Genomic DNA, 20950 nt, shown 5'->3' with positions numbered 1-20950 from the left:
ACTTTGGAAATGTTCCAGCTCTTGAATGGTACTTTAAGTACCAAAAAAAAAAAAGCACATTCACTATTTTATTTGAATATCACATTTACTGAAGAAAAAAGATACATTGAAAGGATGTTATAGAAAGAAATACATAAGACAAGGTGATATTTAAAGTATAATCATGGGGCTAGCCCAGTGGTGCAGCAGTTAAGTTTGCACATTCTGCTTTGGCTGCCCAGTGTTTGCTGGTTTGGATCCCAGGTGCGGACATGGCACTGCTTGGCAAGCCATGCTGTGGTAGGCGTCCCACATATGAAGTAGAGGATGATGGGCATGGATGTTAGCTCAGGGCCAGTCTTCCTCAGCAAAAAGAGGAGGATTGGCAGCAGATGTTAGCTCGGGGCTAATCTTCCTCAAAAAAAAAATAAATAAAAATAAAGTATAATCACAATAAAAGGAAAGTTGTAGGTACTACAGCATCAGTTCTGATGATGTCTCGTAATTGTTCTTTATATCCCATTGTGAAGAAGGGACAGAAAAAGATTCATTTGTCCTCCAGATATTGATATCTGTTATTTTTCTTAATTTTTCTTGCCTGCTTTAGCCAGTTGGCAAAGTTGATGCATTTGGGCAGATCTTCAGTCATGAAAGGAGGGAAAGAAGCTCATGAGCACAGTGAAGGACAAACGAGGTAGAAGTAATCATCACTTGTTAGAACTGAAGCCCCACTCCTGCCCATTTTGTTTTTTATTGTGTTTACTTAGTAATTCAACAGATCATTTATGTTCACAGTGTTCAAAATGGACAGCAGTATCTGGCTGGACTTAGATAAGATATGCATGACAGTGGTAAATTAGCCAGAATTGGAAATTTTCCTATTTAAGGCTCTATGGAATTATTACCCAAGAAAGTAAACAGAGTCAAAATAATTAATTGGTCATGCCCTAGATTTTAAGATTTTGAGCTACGGAAAATGGAAATTAAGTTTTGATAACTCTAATTTCTAGGATAAAGTGGGGCTATGTAAAGGCTTCTTTGTGATAAGATCCTTCCAAGAATGGCATTTTAATTAAATGTAAAAACACTGTCTTGGAATACCAATTTGATGGACAGATTCATACGCTGTTGGAGGACTACTGAAAGATCTTTTTACCAGAATGTGAGGCTTACAGTAGTGAAAAAGAACCTTGACTCCTCATGATAAATTCCTGTGAGTAGGGGCAGAATGGCATGATCATATGGAGGTGGAATGTGCTTATGTCCTCACTTAACTCTTAAGAGGTAAACAGGTCAGAAATTCTTGTCTCAGGCATAGTCCAGTTAGAAGGGCTGATTCACTTATTTCCCTGTTGAGGTAGCTCCAATTTCTAAATATCAAAATGATGAGGATCACCAGGCTGCTTCTGTGCGGTGGGAAGTGCAGGTCTGCCATGGAATGGTTTATGGCATTCTGGGTCAGTGAGAGGAGGATAATACTGCCTGTAGCAGACATAGGCAAACGTCAGTCCAATCATGGATCCAACTAGTACATCTGGAGAGAGAGGAGATGAGGTCTTCTCTGAATCATATTGGGCTCTTAAATCATGTTAGATACCACATAGTAAAGAGAACTTGGCCCTCTAGGTTATTCCACTTGTTTGGGTTGCAAAAAACCCCAATTCCAGGTTTATGATTTCTTTAGGCTTTCTCAGTTTTATCATACAGTTACAGGATTATGATTATCAGGTTGTTCTCTAAACACCAAGTTGAAACACATCTTTAGTTAAGTAAGTATAACAATATTTTCCCCAAGCACACTGGATTGAATATTTTTTTTTTCTCTGCTTTATCTCCCCAAACCACCCCCATACACAGTTGTATATCTTAGTTGCATGTCATTCTAGTTGTGGGATAAGATTGAATATTTTTAATTCAGAAGAATAACAACGTTTCACTAAATGCCATTAACAACTTTTTTTTTCACCATTGAAAGAGTTCTAGAGGAAGGAATAAACTCTTCAAGAGTTACATCTCTGCAAAAAATTGGTTTTTTTTAAAGATTGGCACCTGAGCTAACAACTGTTGCCAATCTTCTTCTTTTTTTTTTATTCTTCTCCCCAAAGCCCCCCAGTACATAGTTGTATATTCTAGTTGTGAGTGCCTCTGGTTGTGCTATGTGGGACACCACGTCAGCATAGTCTGATGAACAGTGCCATGTCCGCACCCAGGATCTGAACCGGCGAAATCCTGGGCTGCCGAAGCGAAGCGCGCAAACTTAACCACTCGGCCATGGGGCTTGTCCCTGGTTTATTCTTTAAAACAGGGCTCCTAAGGATCTCCGGGCAATACTCTCTGCTTGTTTTTTGAATTGTGCGTTTTCTAGGAAGATATTTTGTAATTTGGATATTTTACTATATCATTTACTTAAATTTCTTTGGTTTAATTACAATTGTATGTTTTGTTGAATTTTACTTTTGTTTCTGAACAGAAATTTCATGACAGGGAACTTGATTTTAAGACAGTAAATTGAGCTTTTTTTTTTTAACTTTGTTGTAAAAAATTCATATAGTTATTCTGAACTTACAATCCTTCAGAATAATGGAGAAATTAGGACATTCCTCATTGTTAATCTCTCTAACAGGTAACAGTGTGCTTTCTCATCTTCCATATGGCTAAAAATGCTTACTCTTTGAGTACAGAACCCAGATCGTCCCATACTTATTTGTTTATTAATTCAGCAGACACTTAGAGAGTATCTCCTTTGTACCAGGTGCTGGGCATAAAATGAGTGAAACATGGAAGCTTCCATGGCATGAATACCTTGTTTACCTTGCCAGTGATGCTTGTAGTCACAGGTGCGAGAGAGTGCAATCACAGCTGCAAAAAGTAGAGGTGACAGAAAGGCACAGAACCTCCAAGATTTGCCACGGCCTTGTGGTGTGAAGCAATGTAACTTCCCTGCCAGGTAGAAGGAAGCAAAGGCCAGACCAGCAAATGCAACTAGAAGAGAGAAAACGTATATTTCTTTTAAAGGAAGCCTCCTCATTTATCTGCAAATAGGAGGCCAGGGGGCACGAACATGTTTTATTCCTTTTTTGCATACTTCTGGTGTAGATCATTGATTATGAGGGAGAAGGAAACAAAAGGAAAAATGAAGGACTTTATTTGTGTCCCAAAGTTAACAATATTTACCGTGAGAATAGTTTTTAGCATACTAGCTAAATGACTTTGGGCAGGTTACTTAACTTCTCAGTACCTTAGTTTCCTCATGTATAAGTGGGAATCAAAAATAATAGTATCTCCTTCCTTGGGCTGTTACTGTATCAAGTGATGTAAGAATCTAAAATGCTTTCCAGAGTACCTGACACACAGTAACTCGTCAGTAAAGGTTAATATTTTTATGACTTGTACAAGATTGCAGAATCTAGGCACATAATACAACAATAATGTTCAAATCTCATGAAAGTAAACTACCTCCTCTGTCCTTGAATATTTACCCTAATATTTGAGGCTCAGGCTTGTGAACTCCCAGGGTTATTAAAGAAGGGGGCTTCTCCAATTTCTAGATACAAGAACAAGAGTGGTGAGATGTTCTGTTCCTATCCTCACAAACTTCCTAGGTTAAATTCAATGATTCAAAAAAAAAAGCGTAGTAGAGTCCACAGGGTATTCATACAGGAAGAGTGTCCACTAGGGAAGCTCTTACGGCCCTCATTCACCACGTCCTTGTCTCCTGTGCACATCAGCTCAGGATGGCCTTGCCCATCGGGGAAGCAGCGGTAGAAGAAGTCTGGGCGTGGCCTGGAAGAAATAAGCAAGGTCTGAACACGGGTCATTTACAGCTCCAGAAATTGTTTTTTGGTTGTATCAGACATCAGTAATCCTCTTAACAGTTGGTCAAATAGTACCCCAGGCAAAATAATGAAACTGGATTAGGATAGTCATTACTAAGAGAAAAGCCTTACTTCCAGGGTCAACTTTAAATTGGAACAAAACCAGCCATTCCAGCACATGATTACTTTTTTGGGGCAAGGAGCGAGCCCCACTGCAGCTTCAGGGGTGCTCTAGAGGACACCAGCTCTGCTGTGCTTGTCAGTAGGAAATCCCATTCAGGGAGAAAAGAGCCCAAGTGTCACCCACAGGACTAATGTATAGGGAAGGGAGAAAGTGTTAAATGAGAAAAGAACAGACCGAGAATAAAGGAGAAAAGGAGAAAGAGAAAGATGTGTAGTGGAGTACCGTTAACCGTCTCTCCTGATGGGGTAAGGGCTGAGGCACACACTGGGGTGGCTAACTCTTGTCACTTACCTCCCCACTATCAGTTTTATTGTGTTAGTAAAGACACCATTCAGAGCCAGGGCAAGGCTGGCAGCTGGAAAGCAAAGAAACTTACTGTTAGTGGAATCTGCCTAGGGAGGAATGACATGGTCATTGTCCCATTAAGAGAGCAGCCATGGTATTTCTGAGATAGATAGGGATGGTCAGGCTCCAAGCAGAGCTGAGTATTAAAATAATTGCCCTCAATGACCATTCTGTTGTAGTACAGGGAGAACTTCTGTACTCGGCTGAAGACATTTTGAGGTACAAATAATTCAGTGCATTTAGGCGCACCTGTGAGGTTAACCAAGTTCTATTTTTCTGTCTCACAGTGTAACAAGTGGGGTACAGGGGAGGTATAATTACTTTAGGATGCAGAACTCAGTGGCCTCCACTCACTGAGGCCACGACTCCGGTGGCTGACCCCTACCACTCCTGCCTTTTCATTCCAGCACCAAGAAGATACGATGACAACAGCCAGAAAGGGTTTGCTCTTACCCAGGCAGGCTTGTCTGCTGTCTGTCCTGTCTGCCTTCTTGAGACATTTGGCCAGGAGGATCAGAGACAGTGGAGAGAGAAATGCAATGACCTGAACCAGAATATGTCAGAGATTTAAAAAACAAAACCAAAGCACAAATACAACACCACACAACTAGTTGTTAAAGTACCTCCTGTAGGGAAGAGGGATGGAAGTGAGAAAACTCACATCTCAGACCTAACTGTTCCCCTGTACATAGAAGCAGCCGTCTCAGTGTCTGTCTGTGGGTGAACTGGGCCCCAGGCAGCCCCACCAGTAAGTAACACTGTCGCCCACCAGTCTGAATGACCAGACCATGCTAAGGAACAGAGCTCACAGAACGCCTCTTGAGCCAAAACAGTCTGACATTTTGCTCTCCAAATGTGGATCTTAAACATGAGGAAGCAAAATCTAGCACACCAACAAAAGGAGGATAGGAAGATCATTTTGGAGCCAGAGCGGCCACCTCCCCTTCCTGGCATTGAGCTCAGTAATGAGTTTTAAGGGTCAGAAGAAAGGGCCGGTTCTCCACGCACAAACATCGGCTTGGTAGGGAAATACTCTGCTTCCACATACGGATTCCGGTAAAGCCACATCTCCTCCGGTTGGATAAGCCTCTGGAAGGGAGGGAGAAGCTCTGTTACCCTAAAGGGGGAACAAAAAAGCGCAGGGCACGTTGGCTTGCTTCCTCGGACGATGGCCGCCCCTCCAGGAGAGCCCCAGGCCTGCTGAGGTAGCGGGGCCCTGCCCGCCTCATTATGGGTCGCAGCGCCCGAGTGCGCGAGGGGGCCGGGGCCCCGGGGTCCGACCCGCAAACCGCTTACAGGAAGGCCGCGAACAGCGCGATCCGCACGCCCAGCTCGGCCCTGAAGGCCGCCGCCGCCTTCCCCATCCGCCCGGCCCGCGCAGCGCAGGGACACGCGACGCGCTGACGTGGCAGCCGCTGCGGCGGGACGCGAGGGCCGCCCCCGGGACCGGGTCTCCCCAGCGCGGGCTGGCGGGCACCGGCGGAACTGCACGCAGGGTAGGCGTTCAGCTGCCGCCTCGCGCCGCCGGGTCAGCGATCCAGGAAGCGGCAGAGGCCGCTCTGCGTGGTTCTGAGAGCATCACCCAGCGAAAGGACTGAAAAGCGGGTAGTGCTGTTCCGTAGGTTCAGCAATGAGCGAGCTCCCGGTGTCCAGCCAGCGGGTCGCCTTTGGGTCTCATAAACCAATGGGATGAAAGTGATGAGTATCTCCCTTCGTGTCCTTGCCAACCAGCCTCCATATTCTCATACACACCAAACCAAGGAGCCACATTCTCCAGGGACCTTTCCTCTCGGAAAACCAAACAAAACCCCCACCTTTTCGGATCCAAGTTTATTAGCAGCATTTTTGAAGGAAGATACATACCTAGCTGTCATGCAGGACTTTGCTGTGCTGCAGGCCTCAGTGGCTGAGGGTGGCCATATTGGGTCATTCAGCCTGTTACTGAACCAGGTTCGTTTGTGCCACCCACAAAGCCAAACAGAGACGACGAGATTGCAGCAGTTTACTCACAAGGCAGCTAAGACAGGCAGCGAGAGCATGAGTCTCAAATCTGCCTCCCCAAAAATATTGAGGATATTTCTGGGATAGGAGGCAAGGTGGTCTGAAACATGGAGAGAGGTAATTGGAGGTGAGGAGAGGTGAGGTAATTGATCTGCGCAAGCGTAGTCAGACTTCATGCCTCTTCATAGGACCCGTGTTCACAAAATGGCAGCGTTAGCATGATCTGAGGTTGGAGTTTTTAGCCTCTTGAGGTCAAAAGGTCGCCTGTTGGACATGTGCGCAGGCTCAGTTGATGAGTTGGTGGTCTCAGCTGGCCTGAAGTGGACAAGGAGTTCTAATTCCTGAAAAACAGCTCACACACCCATTACCATGGTGACCCACCCTGCAGAGAGATCTTAGGAGCCTAGTGGGAGTCAGACAGCATATTGGGTGGGTTAAACAGCTAAAAGCTATAATCGGTAATTACAAAATCATCAATGGCTAACTCTCTGTCCATTTCAAGCCTGGGTGCTAGGTCCCCTCCCTCCCTTGATGGCCTCTTGCCCAGTGAGTTGTAGCAAGGAATTACAGGCAATGAACAAGTCCACATATTTAATTTGGAACATACAGGACAATTTATTGAAGTCAATCTCAAGCAAAATCTGAAATCAGTGGAATGTCATTAAAAACCTTTCCAAATTAATCCTCACAGAAACAAAAAACACATTTGAATTCCAAAGTATTTGTAAAATAAAAAAAGGTAACATCTCAGTAAATATAATGTACAAAAATTATATGTTCCTACCAGCACACACAGTAGTAAGAAGCTTAAATATTACAGGCAATCCTAAGTACACTATAACTAGTCAACAATAAGCTATCTATATACAGGTTAACCAAGTTTTACACGTTTCACACTATGCAATAAAACATAGGCCAATCAACAAAATCCCCAAAATATCATATATCTTGAAGTCTATGTGGCAACATCAAGTCATTATACAGTAATGCCCTAGTGGAACATCCCCAGGGAAAATTAACACTAATCCCTTAGTGTCAAGAGGTTCTAGCCAAGTCACAGAAACTCAAAGGAGATTGACTTTAGTGAATATTGATGCTTTGTTATTAAAGACTCAAGTCTCAAGTGATTTAGGCAAAATAACATTTCACAGGATCTACAAAGTTTATTACAGATAAACAAAGTACAGAAAAAACCAATCTACAAAGGTCATTATCATAGATAAAGGTCACAAGGAAATGAAAACAGAATCTGTAGGTATCTGTGTTTGTTGTGCAATATCACAAGTGGATACAAATGAATTCTCATATCAATTCCAATTATGCACACACCCTTGTATATAAAAAGAATTATTAGCCAGTTGTAATCATTTAGCATCTTGGTTATCAGTTGCAATATGATTTTCTTTTTTAACACAGGGTATGTGACAGCACAAATGAGATAAAGAGCAATATTAATGACAACAAAGTAAAGTTTATGCAGTCCACTTCTAAACTGACAAGACTACCTTGTAAATACCTTACCTAGGTAAGCTGCTGGATACTGAGAGCCGTCTGCCTGTATCAGAAGTCTGTAACAGGTGGGGAAGGGAGTACTGGAACCTGAGGGCACTGTCTTGCCGATCAGATGCAGTAATGTCACATAAAAAACTAAGGACTGAATAAATGACTTTGGCAACTATTCATCTTTTCCCTTTTTCTTGCATGTTAATGACTTTTAGAGGCTACCCAAGGAAAGGTAATTCTCTTCTCCTCTCCCTTCACACATATGTGCCACAAGCACCTGAACTTGTCACTGAAGCAATGGACTGACGAAAAAAGAACGGAAATGATTTTTGAAACACACAGGTTACACCCAGCATTTTAGGAGTGTAACGTAAGTGCAAATTTTTGTTTTTCCAACACAGGCATATATTAAAAGGAAAGAAGTGCTTGGGGATAGAGCTGACAAAATGACAAACTAAAGAACATATGACAGAAATATTTGTAAAAATGCTGCTGGTATTTCATGCAGGAGTCTCTTCCTCAGATGTGTGCATGAATCTGAGCTATCAACTGTGAACACTCTCCCATTTGCAGAATTCTGCCTTTCATCCAAGTCAAAGAGGATAAGAGACTAGGCTATTTATTTTCAAAGCAGTATACAAAACAATGCTTTCTATTTCATAAATTTAAAAATAACTGTAAAATAAGGAGAATCTGAAGAGTTTCAAGTACTTAAAAAACCTGAATTCAATGAGGCAGAGGTCTCAATGTTAAAGTGACTACTTCGTACCTGCGGTAAACATCATCATCCCCCTCCCCTCCCGTTATAACCCTTTTCTCCCTATACCCCACCCCAGATAGAAGTTGGTAGATTTCCGTATATACACATTTCCCACTTTTCAGTATCTGTTAATATATGGCAAAGCTGTCTGATTACATCTATTCCCTAGCCTATCTGAAAATGGAAGCGAGTTCTACTCTGTGTACAAATAACCAGAGACCAATTCTAGGTGACCCTAGGCCAAAGGAAATTCTTCCAAATGATCACTTCGTGTCTGCAGCAACGTGGACAACTTGGGGGTGGCTCGCCGCGTCAGACTTGTAAGAAGTAATTCCAGTCTAGTTTGCACTGCCCAGCAATAAAGCAGCCTCCCGGTGTCATCGTACCTAATGTGGAAGTCCATCAAAGGTAAGCTTCCCAAGTTGTTTTCTTATCCTGTCGGAAGGTGGCATGTGGCAGCACCTTGACTTTAAGGTGAACAGTAAAGGAACAGCTTTGTATTTAAAAGTGAAATGAAAGACAAGCAACAAATCTTGGGCAGTCCAGAGATTACATTCTGTGGAGCCGGCCTATCTGTTTCTAAACCGCAAGGCCTGGGACTGACCCTGACTGGAACACATGCCACGCAGCAAATTACTCAAAAAGGAAACTGCTTCACAAACCAGGAGAGAAGCTGTCCAACAGCCTGTGCTGCGTCAGGGTCCTTTACATGATCACCTCGGAGTTCCGCAGCACGGTTACAGGCGTGTTTCCAAACAGGTGGACGTGACAGAGGGGGCTGGGAGCAGCCTGCCTCCCTCTCCCCAGTTCCGTTAAGTTTTTAGACATGCTGCTGACTTGAACACAGAAGTCTTCAGGTTTCAGTGATTCTAAGAGTCAGCCTATTCTATAGCCTAGGCCAGAACATTTTTGAGAATTAAGACAGTGTGGGAACTTGATAAAACAAAAATGAAAATAAACCCCCCTCACTCCTAACTCTAGCCCTGATTAGATATTAAAGAAGTGAATCACTTCCTCCAGCTGCCTCAGCCTTCCAGGGATGAAGGGCCATCTGCCCTCCCTTAGACAGCGATAGGCAGCGCTCCTGATTCCTCACACTGGCCACAGGTCAGCCCCTCCCTCCACTGCACAGAGCCTGGAAGCTTTCCCAGGATCTCAGCTTTAGTTGTTATCCATCCAATTTCTGAAGCTTTCTGCTGATTATCAAAAATCTTACATTCACTTCTTCCTCCAAAGAATTAACATGAGGTTAAAGAAAATACCACCATTATACTATGCTACTTCGAGTTATTTCAATTTTGGACAAGAATAAAAACCAACCACTCATGCTCTGACCACATACACATTTAAAGGTTAACAAATAGCAACTTCAGATTCTGAGTGAACAGTATGTCTTTCGGAATATTTCACTGGTGAAGCAAAGCAAGCACAGTGCGTGTATAGCATTCACACACAAAGCACAGCTTACTCTCTGCTTCCGTAACCTGCGACTGCAAAATCTCTAAGATGGGTCAACAAGTGACGCTGTGCAGGCATGAGGAGAGCTCCTTGGCACTGGCATGACTCAAACCACTTTTCAGACCGCTGAAGCACACTCATGGACAGACTCCAGAGCTGTGGTTAGCTGTTTTGTTTTCTACCCTGATTTCTGAAATGGCAGAGCAGTCCTACTAGTCACCAGCCCCCGCCGCCAAAATAACAGAAATCTCAGCAGAGCTCTGTTACAGATATAGAAACAAAATGTGACACAATGAAGAAGCTGCATAAAAATACTTAAACCTAAGGTATTTGTAGTATATAGGATATACCCTGGCTTACCATATAAAAGTCATCAGATATTAAATAGCACTAAGTCCAAAACAAAGCAAGGAGATAAGATTTCATGTCAGATACTGTTTCAACAAGAGCTGCATTTCGAATATTAAAGGAAATTCTTCATGTTAGTAAGTTTAAAAAAGCAAACATTTATCGTATACATATATAAAATAAAGTTTCAGTATGATAAAACCTAGATTTTCTTAAATTATTTTTTAAAAGGACATCAAACTATATAATTGCTCAAGAGCAAAGTTTAGTGTTTCGGTGAGCTGTAAATTCATGTTACTTGTAGCAGTTCTATTTGGTAACATGTCTAGCATTTTCCATTTTGCTCTTTCTTTTGGGACCATATCTAATCAATAGAATTATTGGAGGCCCAATAAGTTACCTCAGAATTAACTGCTGGAATCAGGCAAATGGCAGTTTAGGAGCTTTAGTAAAGGAATTGTAGTGTTTTTTGTTTTTTACAAGAGAAAATCCAGTATAATTGCACATTTACATACAAAAAAAAAAAAAAAAGAGAGAGAGAGGGGCACAAAATAGCTTTTTTTCCAGAAAAGAGCTCTAAATTGTAAGAAAGAAGAACACACATAACACAACTGAAGGAATGTGGTAGAGCATCTATCCTCCCTGCCTTCATAAGGTTACTAGGTACTTCTTGAGGGAAAAGAAATGCTACCAGGTAACCAGCAATTGTAAGCAGTCAGAATTCACATAGAAAGTTCACGTTCATTCGACCTAACCCTAGAATTCTACTTAGTACAGTGTTACAATAATGTCTGACATTACTAATTATTCCATATAAGGAATACTGGAATATACATATTCCTAAGCATTAAAAGCAAGTGAATTTTGTGGGCAGACATCCTGGCACACTTGCATCTATGAGATCCAAGCATCACAGCCAACCATTTTTGCTAACACTGCTTTCTTGGGAGCTTTCCCTAAGTGCTTCCTAAGCTGAAGTGTGTTTGCGTGGTTCTTAGATACCCTGTAGAAGTGCTTCCCCTTCCTCAGTGGGGCAGTTTTAAGTACTGGATAATGCTAAATAGAAACTGTTTACATAGAACTTGGGGATGCCTCTCACCCTCTAAATTAGGAACTAAACCAAAAGGATCTATTCAAATACAATTCAAATTCATTTGTGTAGTTTTCACCAGGAAACATGACTGAGTGGTCAGTTGACAAAGGGAATATTTGATTAGGAGAGGGAAGCAGAGACAGGAAATAAAATGCCCATAATTCCAAGTCAGACCAAGGTCTACATTAAATTGGACAGAAGACAGTGCTTATATGATCCAATTTTTGGTCTGTACCTTTCATCTCCCTCTAGCTGCCTTTATCAGTGTGTCAAGATAACAGGAATGACTATTCTAACTATGCATTCATATCCACATAAACGCACTTCATCAAAAACACCCACTATCAATGAAATGTGTCAAACTCAGTGAGTGCATCCATTTGTTTTTTCCTCCAAAACAAAAAAACCAAAAACCACATTATATACCTTTCCAGGTAAAGTTATCATACCACAAAGCCCACCTAGTTTAAGACCACAGAGATAAAATCCACGAGGCATTTTGTTTTCAGGCGGCCAGATTCAATACTCCCAGAGAGCCCTTCTCCAGGACTGTGAAAGGCACCTGGAAGGGAAGGAGGAGTTAGCCTACCTACTGCTCAGTCAGGTCCATGAAGACCAGCGCGCCCTTTTCCAGAGGGCTTTCTCCAACGCCTACGTAAGACACGCACACTGACTAGACTATCTGAACTACACGTCTCAAAATTTTTAAAAATGAAAATAAATAAAGGAATGATGGCTACTTTTGCTTTTTACACCCAAGGAACACATCCTAGACTTTAAATTTATCTCATTAACAAAATTTTCTTTTCTCTTTGTTCTTATTTTAAAAGTGAAGACATCTTTTTTTTCCAGTTGCAAAGGCATTGAAGTGTAATAAAAGGCAAGAAAAGACCAAGGGAATCTAACCCTCCACAAAAGAATCCCCAAACCAGCAAAACAAAACAGAAAACCCGGATACCACCAACTGCTTCTGCCTGCACGAACTGGTTTCCCATCCCATCTTCACTTGAATAAGGCAGTACTGATGGCAAAGGCTGGATGCACTGCAGCAGTCTCTCTTTTACTAATGTATTATCTATTGACTTTTCGCTGTTCCTTTTTTTCATTTAAACAAAAAGGAAATCATCACTCATTTATTCTTTTACTTCTTCTCCAGGATCTTGTGATTCCAATTTACATTTGATCTTGCTCCAGTATTCTGAAGACACAGGAGATACGGGGTCATGTTCAGAGCAGCAGAGACGGCCTTCCAGGGCAGAGGGAACCAGCACCCCCTTTTCGTGATCTTTACAAAATGAGCGCGGACAGAACTCGCAGAAGGAGACAGCCGCACTGCTGCACTCATTGCACTGGTGCCACGGGCACTCCCACTTTCCTGATGTGGGGTGGGAAGGGGGGAAAGAGCCCAAGTTAGTGCCTCTTGATTACCCATGAAAAACCCATGTTCCCACCTTCTTCTCTGATTGGAGACTCAATTCAATTGGATACGACTCCACACAAGGGTCTGGGTGTACTCTTAAGTATGGATGTGAGCTACTGCCCAAAACTCAGTGCCATAGGAGCTAACTGTTCACCGATGGTAATAATAAATAAGAAACCAATCCTTGCTGGCCCACAGGTGTCTCAAATTTGCAGAGAGACAGATTTTTCACTAGCATAATTTTTGTTTGCTATTGTTTGTTCTATTCAACATTTCCTAGTCCATGGCTCCACCAAGGAGAGTGGAATGTATTCTAAGTTACACACAGTTGGCAAAGACGCAAGTCAGAGAAAGGGTCTTGAGGTTGTAGCTTACCATATGGTGGCTGAGTCAGGTTAAGGCATAGGAGGTGGTATGCTTTGGGACAGTCTTTTTTGTCACACATGACCAGCTCTCCACCATCTCCACACTGAAAGCAGTAATCTTCATGCATCTGCTTTGGTTCTGTTTTGATTTTTCGCCTCTTCTGCTTTAACTTAGCATTTTTTGCCTTTTCTTCAGTTGTTGACGCACACGCCGACTGGCAGGAAAAAAGGATCACGGTTTTAATGATCACAGTGTATAAAGCTATAAAGCTTTAGACAGAAAGGAAAATCCTACAACCTCACGGTCATGTAAATTCATCTGTTGTTCAATTACCCAAAAACACCAGTTGGACTTATCCCATAACAGTATTATAATAAAAATAAGCCTTCATTTTCATTGATTTTTTTGAATAAGGTGCTTTTTTTTTTTAAATTCCAAGGACATTGAGATATAATTCACATACCATAAAACTCGCCATTTTAAAGTATATAATTCAGTGGTTTTTAGTATACTGTGAATTTTTTAAAAAAGTTTTTCAAAAGGATTTTGCTAACTTAAATTCAATCAGAAGGGGGCTGGCTCCGTGGCCGAGTGGTTAAGTTCACGTGCTCCACTGCGGCGGCCCAGGGCGTGGACATGGCACCGCTCGTCAGGCCACATTGAGGCGGCATCCTACATCCCACAACTAGAAGGACCTGCAACTAGGATATACAACTATGTACCGGGCGGGGGCGGGGGGGGGGGGGGGGGGTTTGGGAAAGAAAGCAGGGGGAAAAAAAAAAAAAAGATTGGCAAGTTGTTAGCCCAGATGCCAAGCTTTAAAAAAAAAAAAAAAAAGGAAGATTGGCAACAGTTGTTAGCCCAGGTGCCAATCTTTAAAAAAAAAAAATTTCAATCAGAAATAAAAATATATTTCCAGAACCTAACAGATCTTACTAAGATGCTTCACTGGAAAGAGAGTCTAAACTTTGGGTAAATACAACTGATGACCCGCAAACTAAAGCAGGTACCCATTTGCCAGCCTTTTCCTGAGATGGCCGTAAACAAACTTCTTCAATAGCCCCACTCCTCATTCCTGTTGGCATGGGCCCTCCCTGCACAACTGACCTTTGGCCGCACTCCTAGAAAACCGCTGCAGTTATCTGCCCCACAGTGGCACTCCGTTCTGCCATTGCCCAGACAATCCAGGTTATAATTAAATGTTAACTCCATCCCTAAAACATAAGAGAAATAATTATTCATATTCAAGGAGAAGAGAAATGCTGTCATAGACACATACTCATAATGAAAAAAGAGACATAATTCTGACATGAAGACTTTTCCCTCTCCAATGTCCCACACTGAAGACAGTGATGGAAAAAGGAAAAAACAAACAAACCCAAAGCTAAAGGAAAACATCCCCATCTACCAATGATCACAGCAAAAATATTCTACAAAAGTCATCATATCCTTTTCATCAAAGTGGTCAGAAACTCTGTAATTGAGACTACAGATCTGAAATCTATGCTCAAGAAAAATGGGTTCTAGTTTAGCTCTTTTCTAAAGCTAATTTACACAAGTTTCTAAATGAACAATATGACCGTGGAATTGTGACGACCATACCACTCCCAGTAATTAATGCCTTATATTATGATCAGAAAGAGTTCAGGGGCTGGCCCGGTGGCACCAGTTAAGTGCCAACGTTCCACTTCGGCGCCCCGGGGTTCGCCAATTCGGATCCTGGGTGTGGACACGGCACCACCTGGCAAACCATGCTGTGGTAGGCATCCCACATATAAATTAGAGGAAGATGGGCATGGATGTTAGCTCAGGGCCAGTCTTCCTTAGCAAAAAGAGGGGGATTGGCGGCAGATGTTAGCTCAGGGCTAATCTTCCTCAAAAAAAAAAGAAAGAGTTCAAAATGTGGGTTTACGATATCCACCAAAGATCAAGGGATTCAAAGTAGGAGGCCCAAGTTTTCTTCTAGCTGGGCTTGAACAATCCACAATGATTTCTAGAAACATAGTTTAAATCTCTTTTAGCTACAGCATTTCTCCTGTCACCCATTTTTCTACAAACTTAACAAAGGAGAAACTAAGTTTTGCTATTAAGATGCTGGAGGGGTAAGGAAAAATGAAAGCAATAACTCTGGCTTCAGAAGCTTTCTGTGTCTAATTTGAAACAGATTGATCTTTCAAAGTTAAAAAACAAACCAAAATACCCCACAAACAAACCAAGAAGCCAGTTGATGTTAACACAGGCTAATTACTTTTAATACTTTCAAAAAAGAAAACAAAAGCTTCAACATCTGGTTACATTATACAGAGCAATAATTGGGACAATTAATTCAGTAGGTTCTGGGAGAGACAGAATTCTGTAATATCCTCTTACATAAAGGCTCCTCTCTCTCTTTGCAGGATACAGATTTTTTACTTCTTATTGGCAGATAACAATTCTAAACACAGCTCTTTATCTTATTTGAATAAATATTTGAGCATCAACCCTTGAAGTATGTCCTGCCTTCAAGCCGTGCTCCCTAGGGAGGGGCCACGGGGAGCAGCTACCTTCCTACCTGCCGGAATATCACAGAGAGCAAAAAGGCCAACTCGGACATCCCCGTTCACCGTCCACTTCTGCGTTTCACAGTTCGGATTACAACTGTGGTTCATAAAGCGAGAATAATTTCCTTTCGGGCCAGCGTCAATTATACGGTCCTTCAGAAAGAAAAGGAATGAAAGGTACCTTTGACATGAAACCAAGTATCAGCCTGTCTTAGAAACATCCACCTCAGTCAAGAGCCACAAGGCCGCAGCATTTTGCTACCAGCTGACGTCTGATAGCTGACAATTCTGAAAATGTGGTGATCTCTGTGCAGGTTTACTAAGTTCTCTAGTTTATTTGATGAACTTCAAGTCAAAGCAATTCATGATAAAGTGGGGTTTAGTTTCTTTTTAAGTTCGTTTCTAGAAACAAACATACCATACGATAATGCTACTTAGAAGATTACCTGGCTATAGTTTTAGGAAAGGTATTTTCTGATTAGGAACTCTAAGTTCAGATAGCTACTTGTAATGGGAACCATGGTATTTGGCTGTCAGCCCTCCTTCCCACTCTGAACAAGAAGTGACACCAGTAGAGGGTGGACGGATGAGAGACTAGGCCATAAAAAGTGAAGAAGGAAAAATGAGAGACTTCTCCTCAGAATGAAACTCGGAGATTTGATGATGGAAGGGCTATAGTTTGGGATGCACGCTCCAGTAGTTATCTATTTGTTCTATTTTTACGTACACTAAAGTTCAAAATAGTGTAAAAAGCTCAACATTTTGGCCCCCTGAATTTAAGCCCTGACCATCTGGACAAGCTCTAGGGGATGGCGCCTCCCTGGTGTTGTCAATGGCTGGAGGGGTCACTGTCAGTGACGGCAGGACCGAGGGGGCGATCAGTGATCATGAATAAATGGCATGTTATGTTTCTGAAATACATGTTCATGAAAGGTGTAAAACCTTCAAACAATGACGTATCAGTTAAAATAATCCTTCTTTTAAACGATCACTAGTTCTTACTGTGAATGATATTCTGACTCAGTTTTAGAGATAGCCTGGGACATGGGAAACATGGCTACTAGTCTAGGCTCTTCATTAAACTGTAACAAGATATTCAACAAATCACTTATCAGGGCTGGACCTCAGTTTCTTATCTTCTGTCAATCAAAGGACCACAGAGAAACTAAATGAGATAATGGATGTCATGTGCATCAAACGGGACTTAGCATGACATGTATTAAACCAGCAGTTGTACTGTCATTTTCTTATGACAGCATTTCTTTTTCCTAACACATAAAGAGAAGTCTAAATATACAGAACAATTTAGAGTTAGATTTTTGCTAAATTAGAACTTTAATGGTGGTTTATAACTTAGAATTACAGAGCTGATTTTCTCCTTCAGTGATAAAGAAACCGAGGGCCAGGTCTTTCAGTGACTAAGAAGAGCTGGGACTAAGATCCAGATATGTTAACCCTATTCCTAGCTGTCTTTGCACTCCCTGTGCTGTCTCACATTACATGTGCAAGCTTTCAATAATCATTCATTTGTACTCTGGGATAATTAGCTCATAGTACACAGCATACTGGCTACTGCAAATCATTATAATTTGCCTGAAAAAATCAAATTAGAGGAAACTGAGTTCAACCTAAGACCATGAAATAAAAACAAAAAATCCTTTTTTCTTACAAAAAAAAAGCAATTTTACCTTGGTAACAGTTAACATATAAAAATTAGTTACACTGTTCTCGTGGGCTCGCTTGATTCGCAATCTGCATTCTTCTTCATCAATTAATTCGCCAACATATTCATTTACAAATTCGCCCTGCAGAGAAGCACGCGATATATAAATGTAAAATCAGTGTATCATATTAGACAGCATTCCTTAACACCACATGTATGATCCAGAGAATTAACCCAAAAGAATCCTGGAAATATAACTTCAACCCTAGAAACAAACAGTTGTTATGCGCGGGCATTCAGATAGTCTATTTCTCTTGTATGGGTGCCTCTGAAGGTGATAAGTGCCTGTCTCCCTTGCCAACAATATTATTTCTACAGTCCAAGTGACACCAGTATGGGATCTCACTGGGATCTGGGGCTAGGCTAACTCAAGCCTCTGAAGCTATATTCTAACAGACTTTTACTGGTTTGTTGTAGCTTTAGGGGTAAGACTTGGAAAAGATCTGACTGACGCAAATGAGCCCTTTTACTTAAACTTTTTATTTTGAAGTGATTATAGATATTCACAGGAACTTGCAAAAACAGTGCAGAGAGGATCCGTGAACTCTTCAGTCAGTTTCCCCAATGGTAACCTCCTATATAACTAGAGCACAATATTAAACCAGAAAACGGACACAGTCTACAAACCTTATTCAGATTTCCCCAATTTTACATGCACTCGTGTGTGGGTGTAGTTCTATGGAATTTCATCAGGTGTGGAATTGTGTAGCCATCACCACAATCAAGACACAGACCTGTTCTGTCTCCGCAGAGGTCCCTTGTGCTGCTCCTTTATAGGCGCACCCAGCCTCCAGAGCTGACAGTAAGCACCAGCCATCTAAAGAGAAGTACTATATTTTCTAATTTTGGTAAATCATTAAGAACATAAGCCAATGTTCTTAAAAATATTTAACCTTTCCCTATTGATAAAGATAAAAGATTGTTACTTCTGCAATAAGAGAAAAGAAGTTACTTGGCCAAACTGGAAGGCGTCAACCCAACTCCCCCGCAGCAGTCTGCCCTGGCCGCGCGCCGCTAGGCTGCTGCAGGGAGCTTACGGACTTGTTCCCACTGGGGAGCGGCCACCACAAAAGCTGACCTCTAGCTTTTTGTCTCTCCCATTTTTATTGATTGTACAAGCTGTGACAAAGAATTAGGTTGGAAAAAGAAACATTTCATCTATAACTGCAGCATCCTAACAGAGCAGTTTATTTTCTCCCCTTTTTCCTTCCAGTCCTTTCTCATGAAGGACAGGACGGATCTGCACATTTGTGTACTATGTACTGTCAGCCTTAAATGGCCTTTCCTACATCCAGTTCGGACTTCGACATCAACTGATGGACGATGTTTTGCAACATCACATCGTACTGCTGCCCTCACAGGTAGACAATTTCACTGCCATCTTGGCCGCCTTGCCACCTAGTGTTACTCTACTTGATTATTTGATGGCAAGTTTTCTTTAATGGAAACTTACAGAGCAGAATTTCAACCAAATCAGCCCCACTTCACTTTTTCCACATACTGGGATTCAAGGGTAAGATTTCATTGGAAGAAATGGTTCTGTGGCTTTAAAAGCTTGAGAACCATTTATTATGGTTTATATTTACTATTCTATGAAAATGAGTGAATACGGAAAAATTGAAGTGTTGATACCAAACATGAGGCGTGCAAGTCTCATAAACTTGATACCATTGTAAATAAATATTTCTAGCTATTCTGTAAAAGAAATATTTTACATGTCCTAAAAGTGACAAATCTTTAGCCTCAGAGTTGCTTACTGGACTTAAAACCATTAACTGTGAATTCAACTGTGAACACAAAAGACAAAATAAAGAACTCAAAAAATGCTAGACATCTGTCCTTAAAGCCTGTGGCAAAAAGACAGGATGTAATTCAGTATTTAATACATATTCTTTAATTTCTAGGAGAGATACCACTTCATAACAGAAAGTCCCTTGTTTAACTCTGGCACCTGTTTTCAGGAATTTGTTATGTGTGAAAAGAAGGACTGACTCTGTACATTCAATTTCACATGCGGTTTCTGTCCTCTCAATGCACCAAAAATCTTTTTCATGTTGCCACAAAGTCTTTTGAGTATGCTTTTCAATAACTGTATATTTCTACCTATTTTGTGTAAAAGACCAATTGGCTTACATTAGCAATTTCTCAAGTGCTAAAGGGCAGAATAATCCTCACTGATTCTTGATTATATCATTAACTTAATAAACTATAATACATTTTAGAATAAGTGCAACTACTATTACAAGGTGATAACACGATATTAAACTGGATAGATTTCAAGATCGTCCTCAAAACTCCCCTGAAATCACAGGCAAAAATTTGTCTGGGTGATATGCATGGCATTAAAGTAATATCAGAAATTTTGCATTATACAACAATATGTGAAATGCAGATGGCCTTGGACCAAGCAACCCAATCCACACATCCAACGCATTGGCACATCCTGTAGGCTCTACCTTCAAAATGTCAGAAATCTAACCACTCCTCTCCTGTTCAACTCTAACCCTAGTGGTCCACGCCTCGCCATGTCTCTCCTGGACTATCATGGTCTCCTTTTCATCACTCTTTCTCCATTATCATAAATTCTCCAAACTACAGTCAAAGTTATTCTTCTGACACCTAAGTATGGTGGACAGACACTTGAGGTGGCCCCCATGATCCTTGCCTCCTGGTGTTCGGGCCATTGTGTGATCCTTTCCCCTTGAGTTAGCATGACCTGTGACTTGCTTCTAACCAAGAGAATATGACAAAGGTGACAGGACATATGTATGACTTGAGTTTGTTACATTAAGACTTTCACATCCATCTTGCTGGAGGGTCTCTGTCCCTTGTTGGCTGTAAGGAAGCAAATAGCCATGTTGGGGAACCCCATTTGGCAAGTAACTGTGGGCAGCCTGTAGAAGCTAAAAGCATCAAAAGAACAACGATGACAACAAACCAGAAGGAAAACCACCTGAAGCTCTCAGACCTACAGCTGTGAAGAACAGAGTTCTGCCAATAGCCGCGCAAGCAGGTGGGCAGGTCCTTCCTTAGTTGAGGCACAAGGAGAATCCAGCCCTGGTCGACACCTTGACTGCAGTCTTGTGAGATCCTAAACAGAGAACCCAGCTAAGCACTGCCCAGACTCCTGACTCACAGAAACTGTGAGATCATAAAATGTATGCTACATTTTAAGTTGCCAAGCTTGTGGTAAAATTGTTATGCAGCAATAAAAAATGACTGCATCACGTCAGGTCAAGTCACTCCCTACTGAAATCCTCCAGAAGTTTCCCATCCTGTGGCCTACAAGGCCCCCTGTGATCTAGCCCCTGGCTCCCCCATCTCATCTCCTACCTACCCACTCCTCTCCTTGTCACTGCTCTCCAGGTGCACTCACTTTCTTGCTGTTCTGGGAGCATGCTAAGACCTTTATCCT

At 41.7% G+C, this 20950-nt stretch overlaps 2 protein-coding genes across 14 annotated transcripts in view; both read right to left on the bottom strand.

Annotated features, from left to right (window-relative positions):
• Window positions 1–307: 307 nt before the first annotated feature.
• On the bottom strand, window positions 308–5816 carry PLPP5 (phospholipid phosphatase 5). 7 transcript variants are annotated; one of them, XM_046648558.1, is made up of 7 exons: window positions 5620–5816; window positions 5332–5440; window positions 4777–4867; window positions 4270–4333; window positions 3638–3762; window positions 2782–2961; window positions 308–1535 (listed from the first exon to the last, which is right to left on the bottom strand). In XM_046648558.1, the coding sequence occupies exons 1-7, from the start codon at window positions 5685–5687 to the stop codon at window positions 1438–1440; spliced, it is 735 nt and encodes a 244-aa protein (XP_046504514.1). In that variant the 5' UTR covers window positions 5688–5816; the 3' UTR covers window positions 308–1437. The 7 variants fall into 7 exon arrangements, with proteins under 7 accessions (XP_046504514.1, XP_046504511.1, XP_046504515.1 ...); XM_046648555.1 differs by having other exon boundaries at window positions 308–1513; XM_046648559.1 differs by having other exon boundaries at window positions 2791–2961.
• A 1098-nt stretch (window positions 5817–6914) lies between these two features.
• NSD3 (nuclear receptor binding SET domain protein 3) overlaps window positions 6915–20950 on the bottom strand; it is a 103257-nt gene continuing 89221 nt past the window's right edge. For 6 of the 7 annotated variants that reach the window (XM_046648550.1, XM_046648548.1, XM_046648547.1 and 3 more), the window contains 5 exons: window positions 17501–17617; window positions 15824–15965; window positions 14380–14486; window positions 13282–13486; window positions 6915–12861 (listed from right to left, as the gene is read on the bottom strand). In XM_046648550.1, the coding sequence (XP_046504506.1) occupies window positions 12620–12861; window positions 13282–13486; window positions 14380–14486; window positions 15824–15965; window positions 17501–17617 (813 nt within the window). In that variant the 3' untranslated portion in view covers window positions 6915–12619. The remainder of the gene's footprint in view (window positions 12862–13281; window positions 13487–14379; window positions 14487–15823; window positions 15966–17500; window positions 17618–20950) is intronic. The other variant, XM_046648551.1, reaches the window with a different exon arrangement.

This window comes from Equus quagga, chromosome 22, assembly GCF_021613505.1.
Source record: "Equus quagga isolate Etosha38 chromosome 22, UCLA_HA_Equagga_1.0, whole genome shotgun sequence".
Lineage (NCBI taxonomy): Eukaryota > Metazoa > Chordata > Mammalia > Perissodactyla > Equidae > Equus > Equus quagga.
Note: the sequence above shows the minus strand (reverse complement) of the source record. Positions and strands in the feature narration are given on the sequence as shown.